The sequence below is a fragment of the Gopherus evgoodei genome, chromosome 2 (assembly GCF_007399415.2).
Source record: "Gopherus evgoodei ecotype Sinaloan lineage chromosome 2, rGopEvg1_v1.p, whole genome shotgun sequence".
Classification (NCBI taxonomy): domain Eukaryota; kingdom Metazoa; phylum Chordata; order Testudines; family Testudinidae; genus Gopherus; species Gopherus evgoodei.
Genome location: NC_044323.1, coordinates 12,958,606 through 12,983,587, shown reverse-complemented (window position 1 = coordinate 12,983,587; position 24,982 = coordinate 12,958,606). Strand labels below are relative to the sequence as shown.

At 41.4% G+C, this 24,982-nt stretch overlaps 1 protein-coding gene across 4 annotated transcripts in view; it reads right to left on the bottom strand.

Moving 5' to 3' along the window:
- The window catches only part of LOC115645407 (sodium channel protein type 5 subunit alpha-like), a 382,036-nt gene that overhangs the window by 164,723 nt on the left and 192,331 nt on the right, over positions 1-24,982 (bottom strand). For all 4 annotated transcript variants that reach the window (XM_030550011.1, XM_030550007.1, XM_030550010.1 and 1 more), the window contains 3 exons: positions 24,019-24,257; positions 17,917-18,090; positions 15,666-16,022 (listed from right to left, as the gene is read on the bottom strand). In XM_030550011.1, the coding sequence (XP_030405871.1) occupies positions 15,666-16,022; positions 17,917-18,090; positions 24,019-24,257 (770 nt within the window). The remainder of the gene's footprint in view (positions 1-15,665; positions 16,023-17,916; positions 18,091-24,018; positions 24,258-24,982) is intronic.

The following is a 24,982-nucleotide window of genomic DNA, read 5'->3' as shown; positions in this document are numbered from 1 at the left end:
AATCCCTAGAGCCGCCCCTGAAAGATCAGTGACCAAAAAGATTGAGCCTTGTACAGTCCTTTCTGTCCAGGGTAGTCTTTGAGCTATGCAGTCTACCCTGTTCATTAATGACCTCCATCACCATAGAATTCAGAGCTGGATGGTAAAATAGAAACTCTGATTTCCTGGCAGCAGGGTCAGGATGTGGGGGCTTGCTCTGCTCTGCCCACCCGGCATGCCAGCCAGGGAGTGAGGTTGGGGCACAGGGGCATGCATGCACATACACACATGTACACAAACACACACACACACCCTTCCATTCACTGGGAAGGCAGCAGAGTCAACAGCTCAGCCGTATGTGATGTTGGGGGAGGAGGCACTGATGGGATACGATCCCTCAGAGATGTTCACCCACAGGCTTCTATATCCCACTGGATCGACCTGTGTTCCATTTAGTGATGGAGTCTGGTGCTGTCTTTGGTACATGGGATGCTGTTCAGCGAGTTAAGGGGCTCACAGCATGGTCCTTACAAAACAATCTATCTAACCAGGGGAACTACACAAAACCTTTGCCACGTCCTGGCTAGACTCAGCCAGGAATGTCACTGTAAATGGAAGTGAGGCTAGTATTACCCGGAAAGAGTTCCCTGCTTCTTAGCACTAGCCCCTCAGGTGTGTGGCAGTCAGTGGAAGGTGAAACACCTCAGGCACCTCTTCTAGGAGATGAGTTGTTTTCTCCAATATGACTCTAAGGCTCAATGTGAATGAAAACTCCCAATCATCAGAGGCACACTCTCACCAGCACTGGAATTTGCATATTGCAAGGCCTTGGAGACATCATTTCCACAGAGATTCACCAGGCTCTAGTTCCACACAAGCAGCTTCTTGCATGCAAAAACACTGCCACTTTTGAAAATCTCAGGCCACTGCTTTCTGTAACCTAGCACGTGTGCGTTTGTGTGTGTGTGTGCGCGTATGTGAGTGAGTGAGTGTGTTTGTGTGAGAGAGAGAGAGACAGAGAGAGGTAGTGGGCAGATATAATCCTTTCCATACTGCAGCCATGATGTTAATTCACACATGTTCCCAATAGGTGCTCAACAGACATCAAAAAAGACCATAATTCACCAGTACAATTAGAACTCTAATAGTGTTATTTAGGCCAGCTCAAGCAGCTATCTAGAGACAAAATAAGACAATTAGAATGGCAAAATTGGTCTCAGCTAAGTGTGTTGTTAAGCCTGTTCTGGCAAGGCAGTTATTTACGGGATGTTATGGGCTCAATATTATGTTTGTGTTATGTCATCAAAGGTGTCATCCAAACCACCACAGTAGCCTCTTGATATTAACACCAGCCTCCTGAGTTACCATACAATGAACAGAAAAATGACAGTATTAAATTTAAAAGGGTAAATCTAGAGGTTCTTAGCAAGTGACTGCGTAGGCCCCAGTCTGGTATAGTGGGCTGATGGCTATGCTAGCATGGATAACAATGCAGAAATGAGGCCTTAGGGTGGAATTCACTCAGGTGCAGAGAGAAAGGACTTACTACAACAATCTGCAACCCTCTAACAACCCCCTAACACCAGTTGCTTTTCCCCCACTTCCTTTCTTCTCTACCATTGGAGTGGTGTTAACAGGCTGCTTCACCTGGAATAGTCCCTTGAAATATATGTTAACTACTTATGCTAACAATCTGTTCCACCTTGTGTTTTGCAGTGACACAGTAGGTTTCCCAGACCTGAAGAAGAGTTCTCTGCACAAGCTTGAAAGCTTGTTTCTCTCACCCACAGAAGTTGGTCCACTAAAAGATATAACCTCACTCACCTTGTCTCTCTTGTGTTTAAGGCACAAGTGCTGCACTCCATTAAGCCATATCAGCTTGTGGAAATCTTGTTCAGATTCCTTAATGAGGAGTCCCCAGACACTAGTATACATCCTGTACAAATACTGAATTTTATCTGTGAAGCAGAAACCAAATATACAGCTGCTTCCAACACTCAAGATACTTGCTCACTTTTTCCATGAATAAAAAGCAAATCTCTATAACTGACTGTTACCAAGTACACTTCTTATATCAAGATATTAACACAACCCAAACTATTGGTTACCATAATTACTCAACACCAAACACCATGTTGTAGTTAACAGAGGAATCAATTATTTAATTAGGGATATCATAGAGTGAGTCTTTCACTTTCCTTTAAGACTGTTCTGGCTAGACATTGCACTGTTGACTTCCTAATATAAAATTGATAGTCACTGTCGAAAATGGAAATGGAATCATTATTGCATTGTAAAATATACCTGGTCTCTAAATTTGGGACAGTAGGAAACTAAGCACTTAGCAAGACGTTGCTATTTCATGCACCTTTAGTACACAATGTTACATCTTTTTCTTTTTGGAAGTCAACAATAAATTCTTTCATTTTGTAAGCATAAAGAAGCCTAGCCATGACCCATTTTTAATCCTAGTAAGGGTAAGCTTCTATTTACATTCTATTCTTTACAATATGAGCTGGCACAGGTTCTTTCACCTATTTTGGAAAACGTTGGGCGACGTCATGCATGAAATAATGATACACACTATGTAGCCAAAAAAGACTGAGAAAGAACAATGGAATTCAAAAGGTCTTCCAAAGGAGCTGACTTGACCATGCTAGTTTAATAAAGGGTTATATGAAGAATTTAATTTCCAGTGACAATAATCTTATTGCAAAGAGAAATATAAAGGGAAACTTTAGATTTTGTGTTTCATAATTATGGGCTGATGCAGTTTAAGTACCTGCCTACTAGGCATCTCCTGTTACTACCTCTTATCTATTCCTATTTGGTTTCTCTTCAAATGAATGGGGCCTTTTCTGGGTGTACACAGAAGAGAGCAAAACCCTATTGAATTTTTTTGTACCTACCTCTGCAACATCTGGTGCTGGTCACTGGATATTAGACTAGATGAACCTCTGCTCAATTCCTATGCAAGAAGACTGCTGCCACATGGAACAGGTAAGAGAACTATTCATCCTCTCCATAAGTTCCTACTAAAGCCCAACTGAAGACTCCAGGCATGAAAATCTTCCCCAGAGTTTCCTGCTAAAGTACACACTTTTCTTTTTTTGCAACTCTGGGCCTTAATTTATGTTAATTGTCAGATCAATGGGTAATAGCTTCATTATAAATACTGTATTCCCCTCCAAGGAGATTGTTTTACTTTCAAAGTGGCACTTGTTAGAAACCCCCTTAATCAGTTCTTCCTTTTACAAAAATGTTTCACCTGCATTTAAATGAGAAAATGTTTGCGATTAAGTGCTAAATAATTAGTTATTTCAGGACTGCACCATTTGGGCCAAACTCAGGTGCAATTTTTGGGTGGTACATCCCTGGGGAAATATAATGAAAAACAAGAAAATTGGCCACAGCAGTTCTAGTTCGGTGTAAAGAAAATCTGAAAAGAAAAGAAAACCTATGGAATCTTTCTATAAACAGTAGCCAGTGTACTAATTTCATGTTCATGCATTTCTGGTGCTAAGAAACTTTAATGACTTGAGGCCTTGTTCCTCTGGGATGAAGCATCCTTTATTAATTTTATAATAAAAGATGCCCAAGTCTTGAAAACTTGTTGCAAAATGTTTCATGTGTTCTAAAAATGCTGGCATCTTGACAGATCTTCAGTCATCGACCTTATCTGTGCTTCAAACAAAAGCTACTGACCTTATCTTTGGTCCCCAGCATGCACCCTTTACTGCCATAGTGACAGCTCTAACAAGCTTTTGCCACTTAAATTCTTGAAATCTGACCTTTGGACTAAAACTTCCACCAGATATACTTATTAGAATTTGCATCTGTTGTGAGCACAGAAGTATTTTGACTTTATTGACCCTTGTCACTGGTCTTATGGCAGGGATAAATGATGGCACTACACAAAGGCCCTTTTCAGGTCTGGTTCTGACCTGCAGTGGCAGGCATGTACAGCTCGGGAAGATTCCCACATGTCTAAGTCCATGTTCCACCTTGCTCTTCCTCCAGCCCATGCAAGGAGTGAGTGAACAAAGTGGTGCTGAACAGTGCCTTGTACAGATATGCCTGATGTCTGGTAATGTCTCAGACCTAGTCATTAAGGGCCAGATCCAAAGCCCAGTGAAGTCAGCGGGCATCTTTCCTCTGGACTTCAATGGGCTTTGATTGGGCCACAAGCCAGGACTTCTTGAAGTAAATGCACTTATCCATTGAGCTAGTCTAAGGATTTATATACAGTGAGAGTCCTCACTGCACCTAGGCAGTGGCTCACATAGAAACTTGACACCTTCTGACCCCTCCCTTAGAGAGACTGAAGATAGGGGAGTGGAAATATTTGATATTTGCCTTGAAGAGGTCCCTTCACTTTGTTGTCATGTACTTTAAAAAGAGAGAGAAAAAGTGACCCTGAATTTATATGATTAGGTAAACAATCTGGACATTTTCATCAAGTGCATAACTACTTGATAAAATGCATAATTACTGGATACTGGGTAACTACATAGCTCTTGATGGTCCCCTCTCTTTCCCTAGTTTCCTTATTATCTGCATCGTGTCCCAGATGGAGATAGCCCCTGCCTCAGAAAGTATGCAATCTAAAAGATATTCACAGGAGCTGTGCAACACATTGAATTAGAAATGCAACCCAACTCATCATTTGTGCATTTTCTTGATGTTCTATTTATTTGATTGCAAACACTGAACAAAAAGCAACATTAGTATGCCCATCTAATCAAAATCAAATATTTATCACATCCCTAATGCTTTGGTTAGCAGCAGATCCCTTTGCTTTGTTGTTAAGTACTTGAAAAAGAGAAAGGAAAAACAACTCTGACTATATGTGATTAGATAAACAAACAATTTGGACATTTTCATCAAGTACATAACCACTCAATGAAATGCATAATTACTGGCTACTAGGTACCTACATAGGGCTTAGGTAGACACTCATAGGAGGGGATTCAGGGTAGGAAGTCACCATGAGTTTTTTCTCAGACTTTTCTTCCCATTTTCCAACTGTCTGTAAAGTTCTATACTCACATTTCTTTGCCCCTTGCAAACAGGCCATAGTTCCTGCCCATAAACCCAGTGGATCTCCCTTAGATAATTGGGAGGTCAGGGCCCCATGCTAGTTTTGCCTTCATACTGGCTCTGTGTCCATGTTGCCATTCCCCTCCTTCCCTGGTGGCATCTCTCTATTGGATCCATGCTGGCAGGACTTGTGGCTGTCCATGGGACACGCTTTGAAGGGGTGTTCTCAGCTTCACAATGGGGGGCTATGGAAGGAAATATCTGCAGGACCAATAGGGTGTTAGGAAAAGACGCACCTCCCCACTCAGTCCTGAGCCCTATTACCCTGGCCTGCTCACTGCCTACCTGCGAGGTTTGACGCAAGGGAGATGCTGCAGCAATGGTGGCTGATCCCTGCTTCCTTGTGGAAAGGGAGAGATCCAGACATGAATCCTAGGGGCTATGATTAGGGCTCTGTGTAAATTGTTGTTTTTTTTTTAAATTTTAAATTGACTAACCTTATTTGTAAAATTCACTCAGTCCTTGGCACTGACTAGCTAAGGTAAATTTTTATATTAAAGACTTTGCTGTAGACATTTTCCTTTTAAAAATATTTTTAAAAATTACAGTGATATTGTGATATACACAGGGTTCTTATTATGAAAAGGCCCATATTTTGACTGATCTAACATTAATGTACATTTTATAAAAATGTCTACGTAGCCAGGATTTTTGTAGGGCTAGTGCAGACACTAGATAGATAAGCTATTGAGGAAGCCACAAAATCCTGGATGCCATTCTGGATTTGCTTTGTTATTCCTCTCAAATATTCATGGAGCATTACAACTATAGAAGCAGCTTTACAGGGCCTGTTCCTTGCCCAGTTTACGTCAGACGAACTTCAAGAGTGCAGATAAGAGATAAGGAAAGGAAAAGGGGTTATATATAGTTAGGCTTGGCAGAATTCAAGATTTTAAAATATAATTTTGACAGATAAAATTGGTGTTTATTTTTAAGATTTTTAAAATTTCTATCGATTTAAATTTTCACAGTTTCAGGAAATTAGTGGGGGGAGGGTGTTAGAGAAGGGCCTGTCACAATAATTATTTAATGGGAGAAGAGATAGATTAAAAAAGTTAAAGTTTTACTGTTAAAACATAAATTGTCAATATCACAAAGTAAATATCCTTAAGTCAAACTCTAATAAGTTCTCCAGCAGCATTTTTCTTACTTTGCCTATATGTAAATTTCAATTATTGTGGATGAAAATATTTTTTTCAGTTTGTGTGTGCCCAGTGAGATAGATGTCTATTGACATGTACTGATAAAAATCTAATCCTTCTTAGCCTATGTATTATCAATGATCCTTCCCGTATAAATTCTGATATTTATTAATAAGAATGAGGTAGGTGAGAGAAGGTGCAAAGGACAACACTGGAAAGCAAGGGGAAGGAAGTGGGTTTTGGAAGTGGGGAGTGAGGACGCATGGTGTACTGAAAGGGAAATGTCATTTCAAGTGTATGGATCAGTGAGAAAAACAGCAGGAAGAGAAAAATTGGAGAAAAAGGAAGCAGCAAGGTGTGTAGAGTAGACAGAGGATAAGGAGAGGAGCATTGGGAAATAAAAGGCAGGAGCAGGGATAGAGTCCCTATAGTCCCTTTTAAGGCCTGATACAACTTCCATTAAAGTCAGTGTGACTCTTGGCTTTCCTTTGAAAAAATAAGCTTCTAAATCAGAGGCAGTGTAAAAACGTAGGTCTCTTGTGGCTCAGCTCAGTTGCTCTTATTCACATAGCATATAATAGTGCATCTCAGAACAAAGAAACACCAGGAAAGAGACAGCTTAGTCAAACTCCTCTCACAAAATCATAGCAGGTAAAATTTTGCCTGAGCAAAGAGAAAGGCCTTGCAGTGCAGGGCCAGGGTGAGGCACTTGGCTGCCTGATAGGAACTGCAGTACTCTCACCCACTGCCTTCCCTCTCACCCTGCCAAGTCTATCTCTTCGGTCCCATCCCATGGTCCTGTGTCTCTTTTAGCTAACTAATTGGCACTGAGAAATCTACTCAGCACTAACTTCTTCTTTAAACTTATTCTGCATGTGTTCTTCCTTCTTTCTCTTTTCCATCACTCCGTTCTCTGCCATGCTTTTGCCATCAACCATGCCCCACTACCCTTCTTTCCTCATTACCCCAGCCCTGCCCATCGCTTACACTCACTGCCTCTCTGACAGCCCTAGACCAAATGATGACCCAGGCGAGGAGCTTCTTCGATCCTCCTCCTCCATTTGTTAAACTTCTGAATACCTTATTTTTTATTGCATTTGTTTCCATTTCATGACTTTGATGCACAATTTACACGCATGATTTATCCCTGTCATATAAGACGCTAGGATCTGTAAATCTGTATTTATTCATGCCATATATAAGCAAATAAAAAAAAATTCATTTCCTCCAAGCTTACAGAAACTTTTAAACTTTAAGAATAACTGAAATGTACTAACATCAAGAAATTGAACTGTGCACCAACACTGGGTGGACCAGTATTAAATAGTGTTACAGTAGGTGACAGCCTTAGAATGTTAACCTTAGTTCTTTAGTTCAAAAGGGAGCTCTTTCGCTTTTGCCCTCATGAACAGAAGCACAGTATCAGAGAGATCCAAAAACTGGCCAATGGCATTTTCAAGCGATAAAACAGAAAGTGACGTCAGTCTCTCATCGGCCATGGTCGATTAAAGATATCTTTTAATGAACCTGAGCTTTGAAAAGCTGCGCTCACCACACAACTTTCACCACTTGTGAAAGTCATCAAACAGTATGTATTAAACATGGCAAAAGAAATAACAGTATTTCTTTTATATTGTTGCAGAAATAGGGGTTCAATAGATATTTCTGGTCTCTCATTAAATATGTCCTTCATTAGTCACTACTTACATTCAAGCCCTAAAACACAAGTACACTTTCACAATTTCACAACAAAACAAGGTTCACAATACTGCAGCAGGGCTCTCACTTAACTTCAATTCAATCTTATATCTCACTGTCTGACTGGTGATGCCCCAACCCTTAAATACCCGTAAGGGCATGGCTGACAACATTCTAGGAAGTTGGAGGAAAACGTAGTTCTCAGAAAGTCTGGAAGGTTCTGTGAGATTCTACAAAAGTCCAGAACATTCTAGGAGGTTAGTGAAAAAATGAATCCACATATGGAACACCTGAAACATGTTACTTCAAAGATTCTATTTTCCCTTTTGTCACTAACAAAATAGCACCCTAAGCCCAGTGCCCCCCATGCTCGGTACCACTCCCCATCCCAATTGAAGCCTCTCCCCACTCCTCTCTGCCTTTCTCACACATCCCACACGCCGTCACAGCCTTTCCCCCTCCCCACTCACTCCCTGCCTCTCTCACACACCCCACTCCCAATCACAGCCTCTCCCCTCCCCAATTACTACATCCCTCTCACAAACCCCCACTCACAATCACAGCCTCTCCCCGCTCATCCCCTGCATCTTTCATCATCCCACTTCCAATTGCAGCATCTTCCACTTCCCACTCACTTACTGCCTCTCACACAGTGCTACTCCCAATCACAGCCTCTCCCCACTCACTACTTGCTTCTATCAGACCCCCACTCCCAGTCGCAGCCTCTCCCAATTCACTCCCTGCCTCTCATACACCCCCGCTCCCAGTCAGTCTCTCCTCACTCACTCCCTGCCATCTCATACACCCCCCATTCCCAATCGCAGCCCCTTCCCACTCACTCCCTGCCTCTCACACACACTTGCTGGTCCCCCACACAACTATCTGTGTTTTATACACAATCCCCCTCTACACACAAGTCCCCTCTCACTGGCTAGCCTACAAGACTTTCTGTCACTTGGGAAAGGGAGTCTCTTTCAGATTGTTCCATTTTCTCTACAGGAGAGGGGGTACTTCTCAGTAGTCTCTTCCATACCCTGCTCCTTGAAGGGAATGGTGCTGTTACTGTTCCAGGAGATGGGGACTAATCAAGGCTTGGTATGCCTCATCTGGTCTAGTATCAGATCAGGGAGGGTCTGTTGGGTACCAATAAGCCAGGCAGCAGGGAATCTGCCTCAGCTTCTGCTTGGGGTGAGAGGCAGAGGGAGTCACAGCTGCAAGGTGGGGAAGGGAAAGGAGATGCCATAGGGAGGGTTCTTGCACCCAGGGAGAGGCTTCTGCTGCAGGGAGAGAGTATAGTTACTTTTCCATGTCTGGTTTCTATATTTCTTCTGCCACCATAGACAATTGCATGGTTTGCCTGAACTGCAGGATCAGTCTGTGGAAATGTACACTGAATGTCAATGAAGTCAGGCTCTGTCAGACCAGTGGGGGAAGTGAGTTGTAGAGTCTAAAGCCTTACTCCATCCTGCCTCAGGATGTACAAATCAAGGGACTGTCAGCAAGTGCTCCTTCACTGATGTCTATTGTGATGGAATACGGGGAGAGAGGCTGAAATGTCATGCTTGGATCATCATATCTTCTGTAACTGGCCCTGATTCTCTACTTACAGTGCTGAAAATTCTACTGAAGCCAAACCAGTTTTACACTATTTTATCAATGGAACAAAAGTAGAGTAACACAGTGGTGAACCAGGCTTGACATATGCTGGCATAAAACCAATTTCAGACTATAGTTTTCATTTAACCTGAATTTACTATCATCCTCCCAGAATTCCATTTCAGGGAACCTTCCGATTAGATTCTCTATCCTGCGTGATAAGAGTTATAACCTGAAAACAGAGAAAGATGAGCTTTCTGTTTCAAGAATGCTGACATTTGCATATTTCTAAGTGTGTCACAATCGTGCATCATGTGATGTTAAGGCAGAAAGAATATGCATTAAAGGCTTGTGAGAAATGAAAACGGGGGAAAAAACAGGCTCCAGGCACATCTAGCTTTTTTTTAACAGAAAAGTTTTCACTGGGTTTAACTAAAGCAGGCCAGTTCAAACCTCATGTAAGCCATGAGGAGGCAGTTCCATTGCCAAGCACTTACATTATCACTGCAGTTAGAGTTTGTTTTTAAACAAAATTGTCCTAAGCCAACTTGAGGTAAAATTGTCGTTCACATTAAAGCCTAAATAACTGGCCTCTAATACTGCAGCTTTCCACCTGGTGGTTCTTGTATGTATCAGCCTCATGCCCTAGTCCTCTTAATTACGTACCACTCCTGCAGGTCCCATTGCTACTTACCACATTCTGTGGCGTAAGATGCTCCATAAAGTACTATGAAGTAACTAGGGAAACCCTAGAGGTCTGGCAGCCTGTTTCCCCTGTTTCTTTAAGATATATTCTGCTGGCCAACTGCTTGATTACTTCCTTTGTTTTCCCTAATGAAACACAATGCATCCTGAAATGTTTATAACCCCAGAAAGAGGAAAGTGGGTAAAGGCAGCAGTGAAATCTGACAGAGGTTTGTGGGCCCTGGTGCTGAAGAAGATGATGTCCCAGAGGCGCTTGAAAGGGGAGGGGGCAGGCATAACTTGGTGGCCTCTGATTAGATGATGTCACATTGGTATACATCTTTAGAGTAAAAGGGAAAATACTTAGCAAAAGCTTTTAAAGGAGAAGTGTGGGAGTGTATGCATGCAAACAAGCAGTTTGCAAGGTTGCTACTTCTCGCATTGCTTTGTCAACCACTTTAAAGTATAGTGCTAGTATTGTAACATTTTCAAATTCACCTTACAAAATTCTCCTCTGAGAGGCAAGTGGCATCATATGTAGGTCCTTAGCATCAGCCCACATGACATGATGAGGCACAAGTAGATTTCACTAACAGCAGTTGGGAATGAGACAGCACCTCATTACAGAACTGACTATATCCTTTTTTAATAACTTGTCTGTCTATAGTTTGCCTTATTAACCTCAATGACCTAAATTTCCATCTGAAATATGCTAACTCATTTGTAAGATTTTACTGTATACATAATTATGCAGTTAGAGATTTCAGAAGCTGTTTCCTATAAGTGTGGGAGAGCCTATTACATTCTTCCTCTGATTTTGTAATACCCTCCAGAGCAACATCAGTAACACTTGAAATGCAATGTGATGACAGCATCATGGTATAATGGGGCTAAAAACAGTTACACAGACCATAATTTTGTGGCTATGATCTAGGGTTCAAAGTTATAAAGATAACTCCGATGTCAACTGACTAGCAATAAGCAGAATTCCATATTTTCACCATAATACACCAACACACTTTTCAGGGAGTACAGATTTACACTGAAGACTTGGAGCCCTGCTAGTCTGTATCAGCTGAATTGGAATTAATTTGCAAACTGGATACTATTAAATTAGGTTTGAGTACAGACTGGGAGTCGATGGGTCATTACACAAAGTAAAACTATTTCCCCAAACTAATTTTTTCCCCTACTGTTACTACTGACCTTCTTGTCAACTCTTGGAAATGGGCCATCCTGATTATCACTACAAAAGTTTTTTTCCCCTCCTGCTGATAATAGCCCACCTTAATTGATTAGTCTCGTTAGAGTTGGTATGGCAACACCCATTTTTTCATGTTCTCCATCTATATATATCTTCCTACTGTATTTTCCACTGCATGCATCTGATGAAATGGGTTTTAGCCCACGAAAGCATATGCCCAAATACATTTGTTAGTCTCTAGGTGCCACAAGTACTCCTTATTCATAGAATATCAGGGTTGGAAGGGATCTCAGGAGCTCATCTTGTCCAACCCCCAGCTCAAAGCAGGACCAATTCCCAACTAAATCATCCCAGCCAGGGCTTTGTCAAGCCTGACCTTAAAAACCTCTAAGGCAGAAGATTCCACCAGCTCCCTAGGTAACCCATTCCAGTGCTTCACCACCCTCCTAGTGAAAAAGTTTTTCCTAATAGCCAACCTAAACCTCCCCCATTGCAACTTGAGACCATTGCTCCTTGTTCTGTCATCTGCTACCACTGAAAACAGTCTAGATCCATCCTCTTTGGAACCCCCTTTCAGCTAGTTGAAAGCAGCTATCAAATCCCCCCTCATTCTTTTTGTTTCTACAGATTAAACAATCCCAGTTCTTCAGCCTCTCCTCATAAGTCATGTGCTCCAGCCCCCTAACCATATTTGTTCCCCTCCCCAGTACTCTTTCCAATTTTTCCACATCCTCCTTGTAATGTGGGGCCCAAAACTGGACATAGTACTCCAGATGAGGCCTCACCAATGTCGAATAGAGGGTAATGATCATGTCCTTCGATCTGCTGGCAATGCCCCTACTTATACAGCCCAAAATGCCGTTAGCCTTCTTGGCAACAAGTGAACACTGTTGACTCATATCCAGCTTCTCGTCCACTATAACCCCTGGGTCCTTTTCTGCAGAACTGCTGCCTAGCCATTCGGTCCCTAGTCTGTAACAGTGAATGGGATTCTTCTGTCCTATGTGCAGGACCCTGCTCTTGTCCTTGTTGAACCTCATCAGGTTTTTTTTTGGCCCAATCCTCTAATTTGTCTAGGTCCCTCTGTAGCCTATCCCTCCCCTCCAGCATATCTACCACTCCTCCCAGTTTAGTGTCATCTGCAAACTTGCTGAGGGTGCAGTCCACACCATCCTCCAGATCACTCTTTTACTGAAGATTTAGGAATTACTAACATTCTGGCCAACCAACAGCTAAACTGTTACATAGCATGAGGTTATCCAGGGCACCCAGTGAGCTACCATGTGTCCCCTTTAGGGTACCTCAGAATCTATGTTTGTGAGACACAACAGTATATACAAGCCAGATTCAAGAAGTCAAATGTCATGTAATCGTAACATTTATGCCTCTGAATCACCTGTACATATACAGGGGCGGCTCTAGACATTTCACCACCCCAAGCAGGGCGGCATGCCACGGGGGGCGCTCTGCCGGTCGCCAGGAGGGCGGCAGGTGGCTCCGGTGGACCTCCTGCAGGCGTGCCTGCAGAGGGTCTGCTGGTCCCGCGGCTTTGGTGGACCTCCACCGGAGCTGTGGGACCAGCGGACCCTCCATAGGCACGCCTGCGGGAGGTCCACCGGAGCCGCCTGCCGCCCTCCCAGTGACCGGCAGAGCACCCCCGGCGGTATGCCGCCCCAACCACGCGCTTGGTGTGCTGGGGCCTGGAGCTAGCCCTGTACATATATAGCTTCATGGAAGGCCAATCCGGTTCATCATTTAAAAGAGAACTGGAGGAGTTTAAAAAGTAAATATGCTCCACATTATGGGAATATTTAGAGATGGAGCAGGGAAAGACGCTATAGACACTATTCTAAGTACCTATCCATTTATTTCATATATACTTAATCTTTATGTGCATGAAGACCCACTATATATGCAGAAATGGTATGCATGCCTTCATGCTCTCAGAGTCTAGGAAAGAGTTCTGAGACCAACTGAGGTGCAATCCAACGTGAAAATATTTTTATTTTCAGACCTGAGCTCTGCAACCCAGATAAGAAACTAGGAGCAAAATGAGTCGAAAACCTTGTTGACAAAGATGCCAGTGCTTTAGAGTTATTTATAAAAAGAAATCTCCTATATATATTAGTGCACACAGGACTGGAGCCTTCTCCCACTGAAGGGTGAAGGATTTATTTAAGCTAATCATATTCTAAACACACTTTGTGACTTTCATTCTATTTAGCAGGTGAGTAAAAGATTCTGGGTCCTACCCAACACTCAACTTGAAGGCAATAGGAATTTTTCAACCGATTTTGGCAAGAAAGGGTGGAGGGTTAGCTCAGCGGTTTGAGCATTGGCCTTATAAACCCAGGGTTTTGAGTTCAATCTTTGAGGGGGCCATTTAGGGAACTGGAGTAAAAATTTATCTAGGGATTAGCCCTGCTTTGAGCAGGGGGTTGGACTACATGACATCCTGAGGTCCCTTCCAACCCCCATATTTTAAGAACAGAACTCATAATCTGTATCTGATAATTAAGACCAAAATTGTGAAATCTGTGTGTATTGTGGTTTATTTACATAACTCTCATGATTCAGAATTTGTCATCCTACTTACTTTCCCCTTCCCCAATGCCCCCAACAACATTTTCACCCTTTCTCCTATCTCTTATGAACTAATTAAGCTACAATAAATCACTTCCAAATTATTTACCAGTCACTGCATGCCTACAAAATTGTCTCCTGAAAACGATAAAGTTAGCATTTGTATTTTTGATAGGCTGGTGACTTCAGAATTATCCATGCTGATGTACTCTGTCAGTATCTGTTTTTCCATTTGGAAAGGTTTGCTGATGAGCACTCACGCTTAAATATATATCATGTTAGTGTAATCTCATCTGAATCTGATTTATATTTCCTGATCCTCACACAGGCTGTCTAAGGATACCCAATGAGCATTAATACCTAGGGAAAAAATGGACTTGACCACTCTCTCTTCTAAAGTAAAAGTGAATGATCTGGTATATTAACTTCTTATCTCTCATATTTATTAGATATTATTTTCAGTTTTCTTTAACACAGGTTGAGTCCATTGTTTAAATAAGAGTAAAACAATTGTTTGGATGAAAGGCGAGGGAAGGTTAATTTCCCAGGTCCTCTGCCAACCTTCAAGAAAGACGCATATTCAATATGCAGAAAAAAAATTCACTGTCTCCTAATTCTTCAGGCCAAATGTAGCTTCAAAGGAAAATCTGTAAAAAGTGCACATTTTAAAAAATTATTTCATTACCCTTTGTAAAACCAGATTTTAATATTTACTTTGTTTTCCAGTCAACAGCTATAAAAGATAATTTGCAATCTCTATCAAATATTTTCAGTATAAATCTGATCTTTTTAATTTAGTTTAGCTTTCAAATATAAATGCCTCACTCTGCTTCCTTCAATTCCTTTCCCCATGGTCATGGTATCCTATACTAAGAGCATCAAACCAAAATGCTGAGTTCTGAAAAGAATAACGTAAAGCAAACAGAGACAAAATCCACTGTTAAACAGCTTACTGTATCATCACCAAACCCATCAGATCCATAATGTCAGACACATTCTGTAAGCTGAATAAGCAAAACTTTTCCACAATGACTGCAAGCCAGCAAAGTGTTCCATAAAATGACAGCAGGGACATAAGATTCAGCCTTAATAGGTTCAGAGCTTATGTAACTCATTCTTTACTTATGGGATATTCTGCTAGAAAACAAACAAGGAAGTGACTTTACAGTAAACATAACCTAAACTTCATAGACCAAGCAGGCTACACATATTCAGATAGTGCAGAGACACAAAGTTAGCTGTAAGGTTTGTATGTTCTTGTCCAAGAATGAACTGAACTAAAAATAGCTTCTGGTTTGGATTGTGAATTCACTCTTGTATACAGCACATGGCCCATGAATCACTTACATCTGACTAAAACACACAAGCCTTTAGTGGAACTTACGTAAAAGGAATCATTATCATCAATTCAAGTTCATTTTTTCTACTGAAAACCTTTATGTTCCTCTGAGAATTAATGCCCAATGTTTTTCAAAATCAGTAAAGCAATTCTGCAGTTTTTGTCCTTAAGATATGAAAAAAAGCTCTTTGTGTGAAAAAGAAAGTAGACAATTTTCCAGAAAGTAACAAATATGAAATAATACCTGTGCATCATGGGAGATCTGCAACGTCTTGAGAGAAAAGGGAGTACATTGGCATAAAAACAATAGAAATAGGAAAAAACAGTCATGAAAACTCACCACTAGGTTTCCTATCACCATGACCAGCAAGAAGACGAGAAGGCACAATGGTTGCCCAGCTACTTCCATACAATCCCACATGGTTTCAATCCATTCTCCACAGAGAATTCGGAATATAATAAGGAACGAATGGAAGAAATCATACATGTGCCAGCGGGGCAAACTGTTATTAGTGCTTATCTTGTTGACGTTTAGTGAGTAGTCTTTTCCAAAAAGCTGCATTCCTACCACAGCGAAAATAAAGACTATGATCGCCAGAACCAGGGTGAGGTTACCCAGGGCACCCACTGAGTTACCAATGATTTTAATGAGAGTATTTAAGGTTGGCCAGGACTTTGCCAATTTGAAGACTCTCAGCTGTGAACAAAACATAAAACAGTGTCAGTTAATAGAACAACAGACATTTCTGATACTGAATTGTTAAAAAAAGGGGTACAAATATTAAATATTTTTAATACTAGGAAACAACGTGCAGTACAGAGTGATTTTAGCAGCAGTTTTGTTAGACTCACAATAGCCATACTTATTACAGTACAATTTGTGCTTCTTACATGACAGGCCATGAATTTTTTCAGAAAATATGCTATTCAGCATTAGGATTAGATAGATGTGTCCACCTTTCCAGACTACTGTACCCCTTTCAGGAGTCTGATTTGTCTTGCGTACTCCAAGTTTCACCTCACTTAAAAACTACTTGTTTACAACATCAGACATAAAAATACAACAGTGTCACAGCATATTACTACTGAAAAATTGCTTATTTTCTCATCCATACCATATAACTATAAAATAAATCAATATTGTACTTACATTTCAGCGTATAGTATTTAGAGCAGTATAAACAAATCATTGTATAAAATTTTAGTTTGTACTGACTTTGCTAGTGCTTTTTATATTGCCTGTTGTAAAACTAGGCAAATATCTAGATAAGCTGATGTACCCTCTGGAAGACTTCTGCGTACTCCTCAGGTTACAGGTACCTCTGGTTGAGAACCACTGTCCTATGTGACCAATTCCTTGCCACTAAATGTTAGGGGCAGCGGGTTGTGAAAGCAGAGAGAGAGAACATAGCCTCAGTCCTTAACATTATTTTTTGTGTTCCTGTGTCTCAAAAAAGATAACTTTCAACAAACTACCTGGACTTTTAAGGGCCCAATCCCACAAAGGGGGTTGCAACTCCTGTATGTTCCTGAGTAGGCCTCAGTAAGATGCTGCTACTTTTCAATCCCAGAGATTTGCCTCTGTACAGAGAACCATATAGGGTTACCAACGCTCCAGGATTGGCCTGGAGTCTTCAAGAATTAAAAAATAATCTTTAAAGATTATGTCATGTGACGAAATCTCCAGGAATACATCCAACCAAAATTGGCAACTCTAGGACCATAAGGCCTATAAATCACCTAAATTCCACTTAAGACCTATTTTGACGATTTAATGGTGCCTAGGCCTTATACTGGCTCTCTGCACAGGGGTTAATTTAATCCCTGCTGAAGAAGGTTTGCAGAAGGCATTCAGCCACTGGCAACATCAGGCCATACTTTTGCAATTTTCAGGGAGCGAATATTTATAGATGGTAAAGTTAGAGCAGTTAAGTCTTCTTGAAAAGAGAAGTTTGTTTTCATGGTCTTGCAAAACTTGTGAAGCAACATAATGGGCAGAATGATTAGCACAGACATCTTGGCACATGAATGCGACACAAGCATCAGGCTGGCAAAAAAACTACTTTTCTGTTCCAATACATCAACAGATTCTCCCATTAATGGAGTATCACCCCCCTGCACATTTAAAGGGATTGACAGTGAAGGATTTTCACTGAAAGACAGGTTATGTGTTTTGGTGACAGGTTCTGGGGGAAAAAGTCAGTTTGCGATTAATGCAGGGCTATCCACTTTTGCAGTGGCATGTTTATTATGTATTTAAGGAATAAAAAACCTGTAAAGTGACATCTTACTAGTTCTTGAGCTTCACAGTTCATTAATTATCTACTGACTTTTCTATTAACTTCTATGCAAACTCAGTTTATATATGTTGTAAGTAACTGACACAGCTAGACAGAGTCAAATTCTGTTCTCATTTACTCTGTTGTAAATCTGGAGTAATTCCATTTGTCACATAGTCTATAATTAGTGTCACTACAGGTATTCACTAATTTGTAAAATTTAATTTCCTATTTAATGAATGTAAATTTAAGAGGATCTAATAAATTCTTGAAAGGAGTTATGTTTTGCAAAAGAGAATAAGGAAACATTACCAATCTGAATGAGCGTAAAACAGAAAGATTTCCCATGCTGGATAATCCCAGTTCCATTAGGCTTAGGATAACAATTATACTGTCAAAAATATTCCAGCCCTGCTGAAAATAGTAGTAGGGATCTAAGGCAATTATTTTGAAGATCATTTCTGCTGTAAAAATCCCAGTGAAGACCTGTGGAAAGGAAAGAGGAAGTGAGATCAGTCTGTAAACACATCTCCTGTCATGAATGATTTCCTACCAATACGTTGCATTAAAATACAGAGACAATAACATTTTACCAGCAAACCTTTCTTCTTTCATCTCTAATGTAGTGTCAGTACTTGTTGTCAGTATTATCAATATTCTGGCCTTGTCTGATCCTTTTACAATATTAGTATTGCAGTCAACAAACAACGGGAGGGAATGAGCTATACTTATAAATTAAGACACTAATTTTCAGCTCCCTCTATCATACAAACAGATATCAATAATAAGGTGAGAGAATAAAGGTGCTTTTTAAAAAGCTTAAGTCTGCCAATTTCAGTGGGGAGGTGAGAGTGATTGCATGACACAGTTAAAGAGGTACTTTTGGTTTCCAGCATACCTGTAGAGTTAGCCCTTTTGTTTCTGTTATTGCATGAATCCCATGCAGCATAGTCCTCGCACTTTCAGGATACTGCTGGCGGTGATGGTGATTAGGGACTCTAATTTGAGTCTTATTATTCTTTTAAAAATAGACACGGCAATTTGCTTTTGAAAGTGCCTTGAGAACACTTTGTTTATTTATAACCTCCTTCAAATATTACACAGTGAAACTTTTTTAATCTGAACATTTTTTCTGTAAAACATACACATACTTATGGAGGGGAGCCTGTTTGTTGATGGCAAACCAGATTTTAAAGGAGGTATCTTATTTGAACCCATACTCACAAACTGTGAAAATGCCAGATCTAGTGCTTTTAAAAATTCCTTCAGAACTGATTTAAATACGTAAGTACAAGGTTGTAAATAGTTGGCTTAGAAGAGAAGGTAGTATGTAGACACACAGTTTTTCAGAAACTGTTTTATTTTGAATCTAACCCTCTGGTGAAAGGTGCACACAACTGTGTGTCTTGAAAAATCATCTACTGCATTTGCATATTGCAGCAGCTGATTTTCCATGATACAACAGCCTATGTCAATGCACACTGGAGATCAGAAGATATGTATATGTTATGGACTTAAGTTTATCAGTAATGTTCACACAAGAGGAAATTCTGTCTAACCTATAAACTACGTTTCTGCAATAGTGCTCCAGCAAGATAGATTAATGGGCTCTAAGTAACAATTAGGAAAACCAAATGAGATAAGGGAGGATCATACAGAATTATAAAATGGCAATGCTAAGGAACAAATGGCCAAACCTGCATTTGAGGAAGCTGCAACATTTACTCCATAATGCTTGGGGAACGAATGAACAGGTAAACTTCCATATAGCAATTTTATATGTTTCCATATCTAAAATGTCTTTCTCTTTCTGACCAGGAAGATAAAAATTCTCTATTCAAAACAATTTCTCTGCTCAAAACATCCTTCTTAAAAGACCAACATGCTAAATTACTTCAGCTCAGCTGGTCTCCAGCAGTGGTACTGCACCAGACAAACTCACCTTTGATTTCCAACAAGTTAACAATTTCTGAGTCACTATGGTTAGAGATACTTAGTATTCCAGTGAGTGAAAATTCCATGGGGATATTAAACACCATAGTCAATATTTGTGAAGTTGTACCCAGGATCCTGACTCAAAAACTGATGATATCATGTTGAGCACATCATGCAATTGTCTTGCTGAGAGATGACTCAGGAGGAACAATTTCTTTTTAATCAATAATCTTTCGAGATGGAAACTCTAGGGCTAATAGACATCAGAGCTTCTGAGGGAATCAGAATCTCTAAAGGCAGAAATGAGACTTCTGTGTATTAGTTATGAATTCCATACAGCAATGTATCACAAAATCACTGGAACCTTGTTCAGTGCTAGCTGTGATTGTACAAAAAACTGCTTTCACTAACTAATCATCCAGATAGGTGATTACTTGGACATTATCTTCAGGAGTGGAGCCACAAACTGGTATTGGTTATGGTATACGATTATGGTAAGTACTAGTGATGTTGCTAACCAATCTCATTTAGATCAATAACCTCTTGATTTCTTTGGAAGGATGAAAAAGCCTGGTCAGATGAAGCATGCAGAGATGTGAGTATAATTCTGCTATTTTTCTTGATACCAAATAAAAACATTATCTTCTTTAGATGATAAGCCTGGGGAGTCAGAGAACCAGAGCTTTGTTGCATAATTTTATGATGCAAATCATATCATCAAAACTGAAGCTCTTCCATGACTGATTCTCACAAGTGTCAGATGAAGAATTGCACTCTCCCTTCTTATTCACAGAAGATAAGGACACTTGTTTCCTTTTCTTTCTATTGTTTCTTTCATGATTTCTTTAGAGAAAAAAAAAGCAAATGGTCTTTTATTCTCTATTATTTCCCCCCATTTAATACTACCCTACATCCCTGAGGAGGGATAGCTATAGGGGAAACTCTATCAGAAAGCAGTGGAGAACTACTAGCATTTTTGAGTTTGACTAGGAAGAAGAGCATCCTGATTTTGCTCCTTTAGGAACTTGCAGCGAGGAGACTTGAGACAGACTGAGATTCTTCATAAAGTCATGCTGATAACTGGAGCCGGTTGGAAAAATTCTGTTGAAATGTTGTTTTATCAGAATTTGCTGATTTGCCGAAGTCGAAACATTCTGAAGAGACTGTTTGATCTCAGCGATGTTCCAGCGGAACTTGGGCAGGGCTCCTACAGACCTTCCATCAAAAACCTGCCAGGTTTCCTGCCAGCTCACCTGCCTGGCTCCTCAGCATCCCAGCTGTTGGACTGCCAGTCCAGGGCTTTAGGGCATCGAGGCTCTAGGGCTCCCAGGGTCCATGGCTTTGGGGCAGCCTGCTATGCAGATTGCCTCTGCTTCCAGGGTCCATAGCTCTGGGGCAACTCACCAAGTGAACTGCCTCAAAGCTGGGAACTCCAGAGCTTCCAATATTCACAGCTCCAGCCAGCCAGCCTGGAGCTGAGGCTCCATTCCCTTTTGTGGAGAACTTTGACATTTGGGATTTTCATTCCAAATAGAAACAAAACCAAATGTTGAGATGTTGAAAACCTTGGTGAGACTGAATTATCTTTGTGTGCCCTGCTCTACTATTAACCAATTTAAGTTTGGGTTTAATAAAACTGAGGAGGAAGGGCCCAGGATGGTCTTGAGCCACTGATATTTTATCTGAAGAACTGTCCTTTCACTGAAGTCCATTGCAAACAGCACTGCAAGAAGAATGCCTGCTTGGTTTTATTTATTCATCATTACCACAAACAAGAGAATTGGCTCCAGCACAGCAGCACTGAGAGACTTGGAGCAAGATAAGGTCAACTGCTTTTTAACTTCTTTTGTTTCCTGTCTCTGTTTTCTCCTCTACTCAGAGTGGTTACACATAAGTAATCCAAACTCTGCCAGGCAGAATTGTGAAGGAGTCATACAGGTGCTGCTGGAATCTAAAGTTACCTGTAGACTGGGTGTGGCAGAGCGGGCACCCCAGCGCCCCTTTGTGGCAGGGGGAGGATGGGGTGCCAGCGCCTCACCACTCTCAAGTCCTTGCATCTGAGGAAGTGGGTATTCACCCACGAAAGCTCATGCTCCAAAAAGTCTGTTAGTCTATAAGGTGCCACAGGATTCTTTGCTGCTTTTACAGATCCAGACTAACACGGCTACCCTCTGATACTCAAGTCCTTATGTTTGCCTCACTGTGGATGGTCAGTGGCGGCTTCTTGGCCTTCCTTCCTACTATCACCCCGTCCAGCACAGTAGTGCAACCTAGTGGTCAGAGTCCATATAAACCCCCTTACGAGCGGAGTAACACGGCTTAGTGGCCAGAGTCCATATAAACGCCCTTTACGAGTGGGTTAACGTGGCCTAGCGGCCAGAGTCCATCTAAGCCCCCTTACGAGCAGAGTAGCGCAGCCTAGAGGCCAGATTCCAGCTAAACCCCTTATGAGCAGGGTAGCGTGGCCTAGTGGCCAGAGTCCATATAAACCCCCTTCATGGTTCAGAGGTGAGGGAGGGTAGGGGGACTTGGGCCTGCCCTCTCCACCGAGCCTCAACCCAGGGCCCTAGTAGTGGCAAGCTCCCCTTGCCACTCACTCGGCGAGGATCTGCCCACAACACGCCGAGTGTCAATACAGCTCTAAGGCTGTTTGTTTCTAGAGTTCCCCTGGGTCACTTCCTACCATGAATACTTGGTCATCTGTGGCGGGGAGTCCTCCAATCTGTTCCTCTCTTGTGGCGTCCTCTAGCGGGGTCTCAGGTATTTTCTTGGCTTGGCTTACTCCCAGATCCTGGCTCGCAGGCCCTCCCTCTGCAGGAGCTAGTGGCATGCGTCCTTCCCCTCTGGCAGTCAGCCCAGACTGATCTGATCTGCAGGCTTTTATATCTGTTCTACAGTTGGAGCATGCCCAGCAGAGCTTCTGGGGCATGGCTTCCTCTGCTAGGAAGAAAGAGTTAATCCCTGCTGTACTAGTGCGAGGCCACTCTGCCCGGTCACACTGGGCAAGGAGAAAAGATGATAGGCCAAGTGCAGAGCAGGGAACATGAGCATCTTTGCCCTGGGGTGTCAGAGTGGGCAGCTGCAGAATTGCAACCTGATCACATGCTGAGAAGCCCTAGGATCTGGGAGACCTTCATTTTGTCTACGTGGGGAATAAGATAAGGCATCAAAATTCCTGAATATGGGTCTGCTGTTAAGAGGAGCCAACACAGCTCAATTAAAGGGCTATTTAGCTCCTTTTATAGCTGATGTTATCCATGAAGAGAAATAACATAGGTCTTGGAGCAAGACAGAAGCCCTCACTGACCATAGCTACAAAGGGAAATCTCTCAAGACTGAACAGCTTAAGATCTGGTAATGGGTCCATCTGCCTAGTAGAGTAGTTCACACTTCTGGAGGAAGCCAATTGGTGCAGTTTTCAGACTGGAGAGAAGTAGTGAGGGAAAATTCCGTATCTGGTGGTCAGCAGATTCCAAGAGAAAAGGACTATTCTGAGAAGCCTAATGATTGCTTCTGTCTATTTGTACCTGTCAGCTCCAGGAGTCCATGTTAGTGGAATTGTATGAATGGACACATATATACTTTCTCAAGTATTTCAATATTTGATTAGTACCATTTTTTTTACAAAAATGAAAATAACCTTAAATCCAGTATGTGCTTCTTTCTGGATGATAATCTGTAGGAGAATATACTGTCTTATTACTGGCTAATAGTTTCAAAGATTTTGTGATTTTGAGTGCCTCAATTTCTGAGTGCCAAACTTGAAAGCCCTTAAAAGAGCTTGATTTCCAGAAGGTGGGTGTTCAGCATGATCTTAAATCAGAGCTCTGTAGATGTCTCAAGCTGGGAAGCCCAAGACTGAGAAAACCTGTTGTGTTTAGTGTGTAGGTGCTGGATGGTCTTGGTGCCCTATGACATACAGGAGATTGGACTAGATGATTTGGTGATCCTGATTGGCCTTAAACTTTATAACTCTGTTAGACACTTGAAAATCTTGGCTGTAGTATAACTATAAAAGTGATAACTCAAGGCTACTTCCCCACTGGGGCACTAGCTTATTTTTTCCATAGGATTCTTTAACTTAAAAAAATCACTAATATTCAGTGACCTATACATCCTTATTATTGATTTTTAAAAACTTTTTAAGATCCTTCTTTCTTCACTTCCTAGAATAGTTACCCACCGGGAATCTATTGGTCTCAGCAGTGAAATGACACTTTACTGTCCACTAATGAGCAGCAGAGTATGCTTGCTTAGTGACAGTAGATACATATCCTTTCTTCATTTCTCTTCAAATGCCAGGAGGGCCGCCAAATAAAGCAAGCTACTCTTGCTTGGCATGACATTTACAAAGTTGTGCTGACAGCACACCAAATGAGTTCTTCCTAAGACCTCTAGCTCCAATAGTTTTCAGCCTTCAGAACTTGAAAGAGCAGAAATAAACTCTCCAGATATAATTTTGGGTTCAAATTCACTTACCAGATTGCCTATGTAAAGCATGTCATCAAACTCTTTTGTCATCTTGTAATGCTCCAATGCCATGAAGAGAGTATTTATCACAATGCAAAGAGTGATCGTGAGGTCAGTAAATGGATCCATTACCACAAACTTCACATATTTCTTGATTAACAACCACAATGGACAGCAATCCCAAATGAGAAATTTAACGGCAAAATGATTCCAGCATGGAGGACATCGCTGTTGTGATTCCTCAAGCTCTAAGTGAGAAGCAGAATGTGAAGTAATAATCAAATAACACTGAATTATGTGACAAGAGAATACTTTAAATGAATCAAAGCACAGAAGAAAACCCACCAGCATCCATCTAAATGACCAAGAATGACCAAGAGGAGTGAATATCTGGAACAGCCTTCCAAGGGGAGCAGTGGGGGCAAAAGACATATCTGGCTTCAAGACTAAGCTTGATAAGTTTATTGAGGGGATGGTATGATGGGATAGCCTAATTTTGGCAATTAATTGATCTTTGACTATTAGTGGTAAATATGCCCAATGGCCTGTGATGGGATGTTAGATGGGATGGGATCTGAGTTACTACAGCGAATTCTTTCCTGGGTGTCTGGCTGGTGAGTCTTGCCCACATGCTCAGGGTTTAGCTGATCGCCATATTTGGGGTTGAGAAGGAATTTTCCTCCAGGGCAGATTGGCAGAAGCCCTGGGGGTTTTCCATCTTCCTCTGCAGCATGGGGCCTGGTCACTTGCTGGAGGATTCTCTGCACCTTGAAGTCTTTAAACCACGATTTGAGGACTTCAATGGCTCAGACACAGGTTTGATACAAGAGTGGGTGGGTGAGATTCCGGGGCCTGCGTTGTGCAGGAGGTCAGATTAGATGATCATAACGGTCCCTTCTGACCTTAAAGTCTATGATTCTATGATTAATCTTCTTTTTAATAGACAAATAGTCCTACCCCAACAACCTGGTAA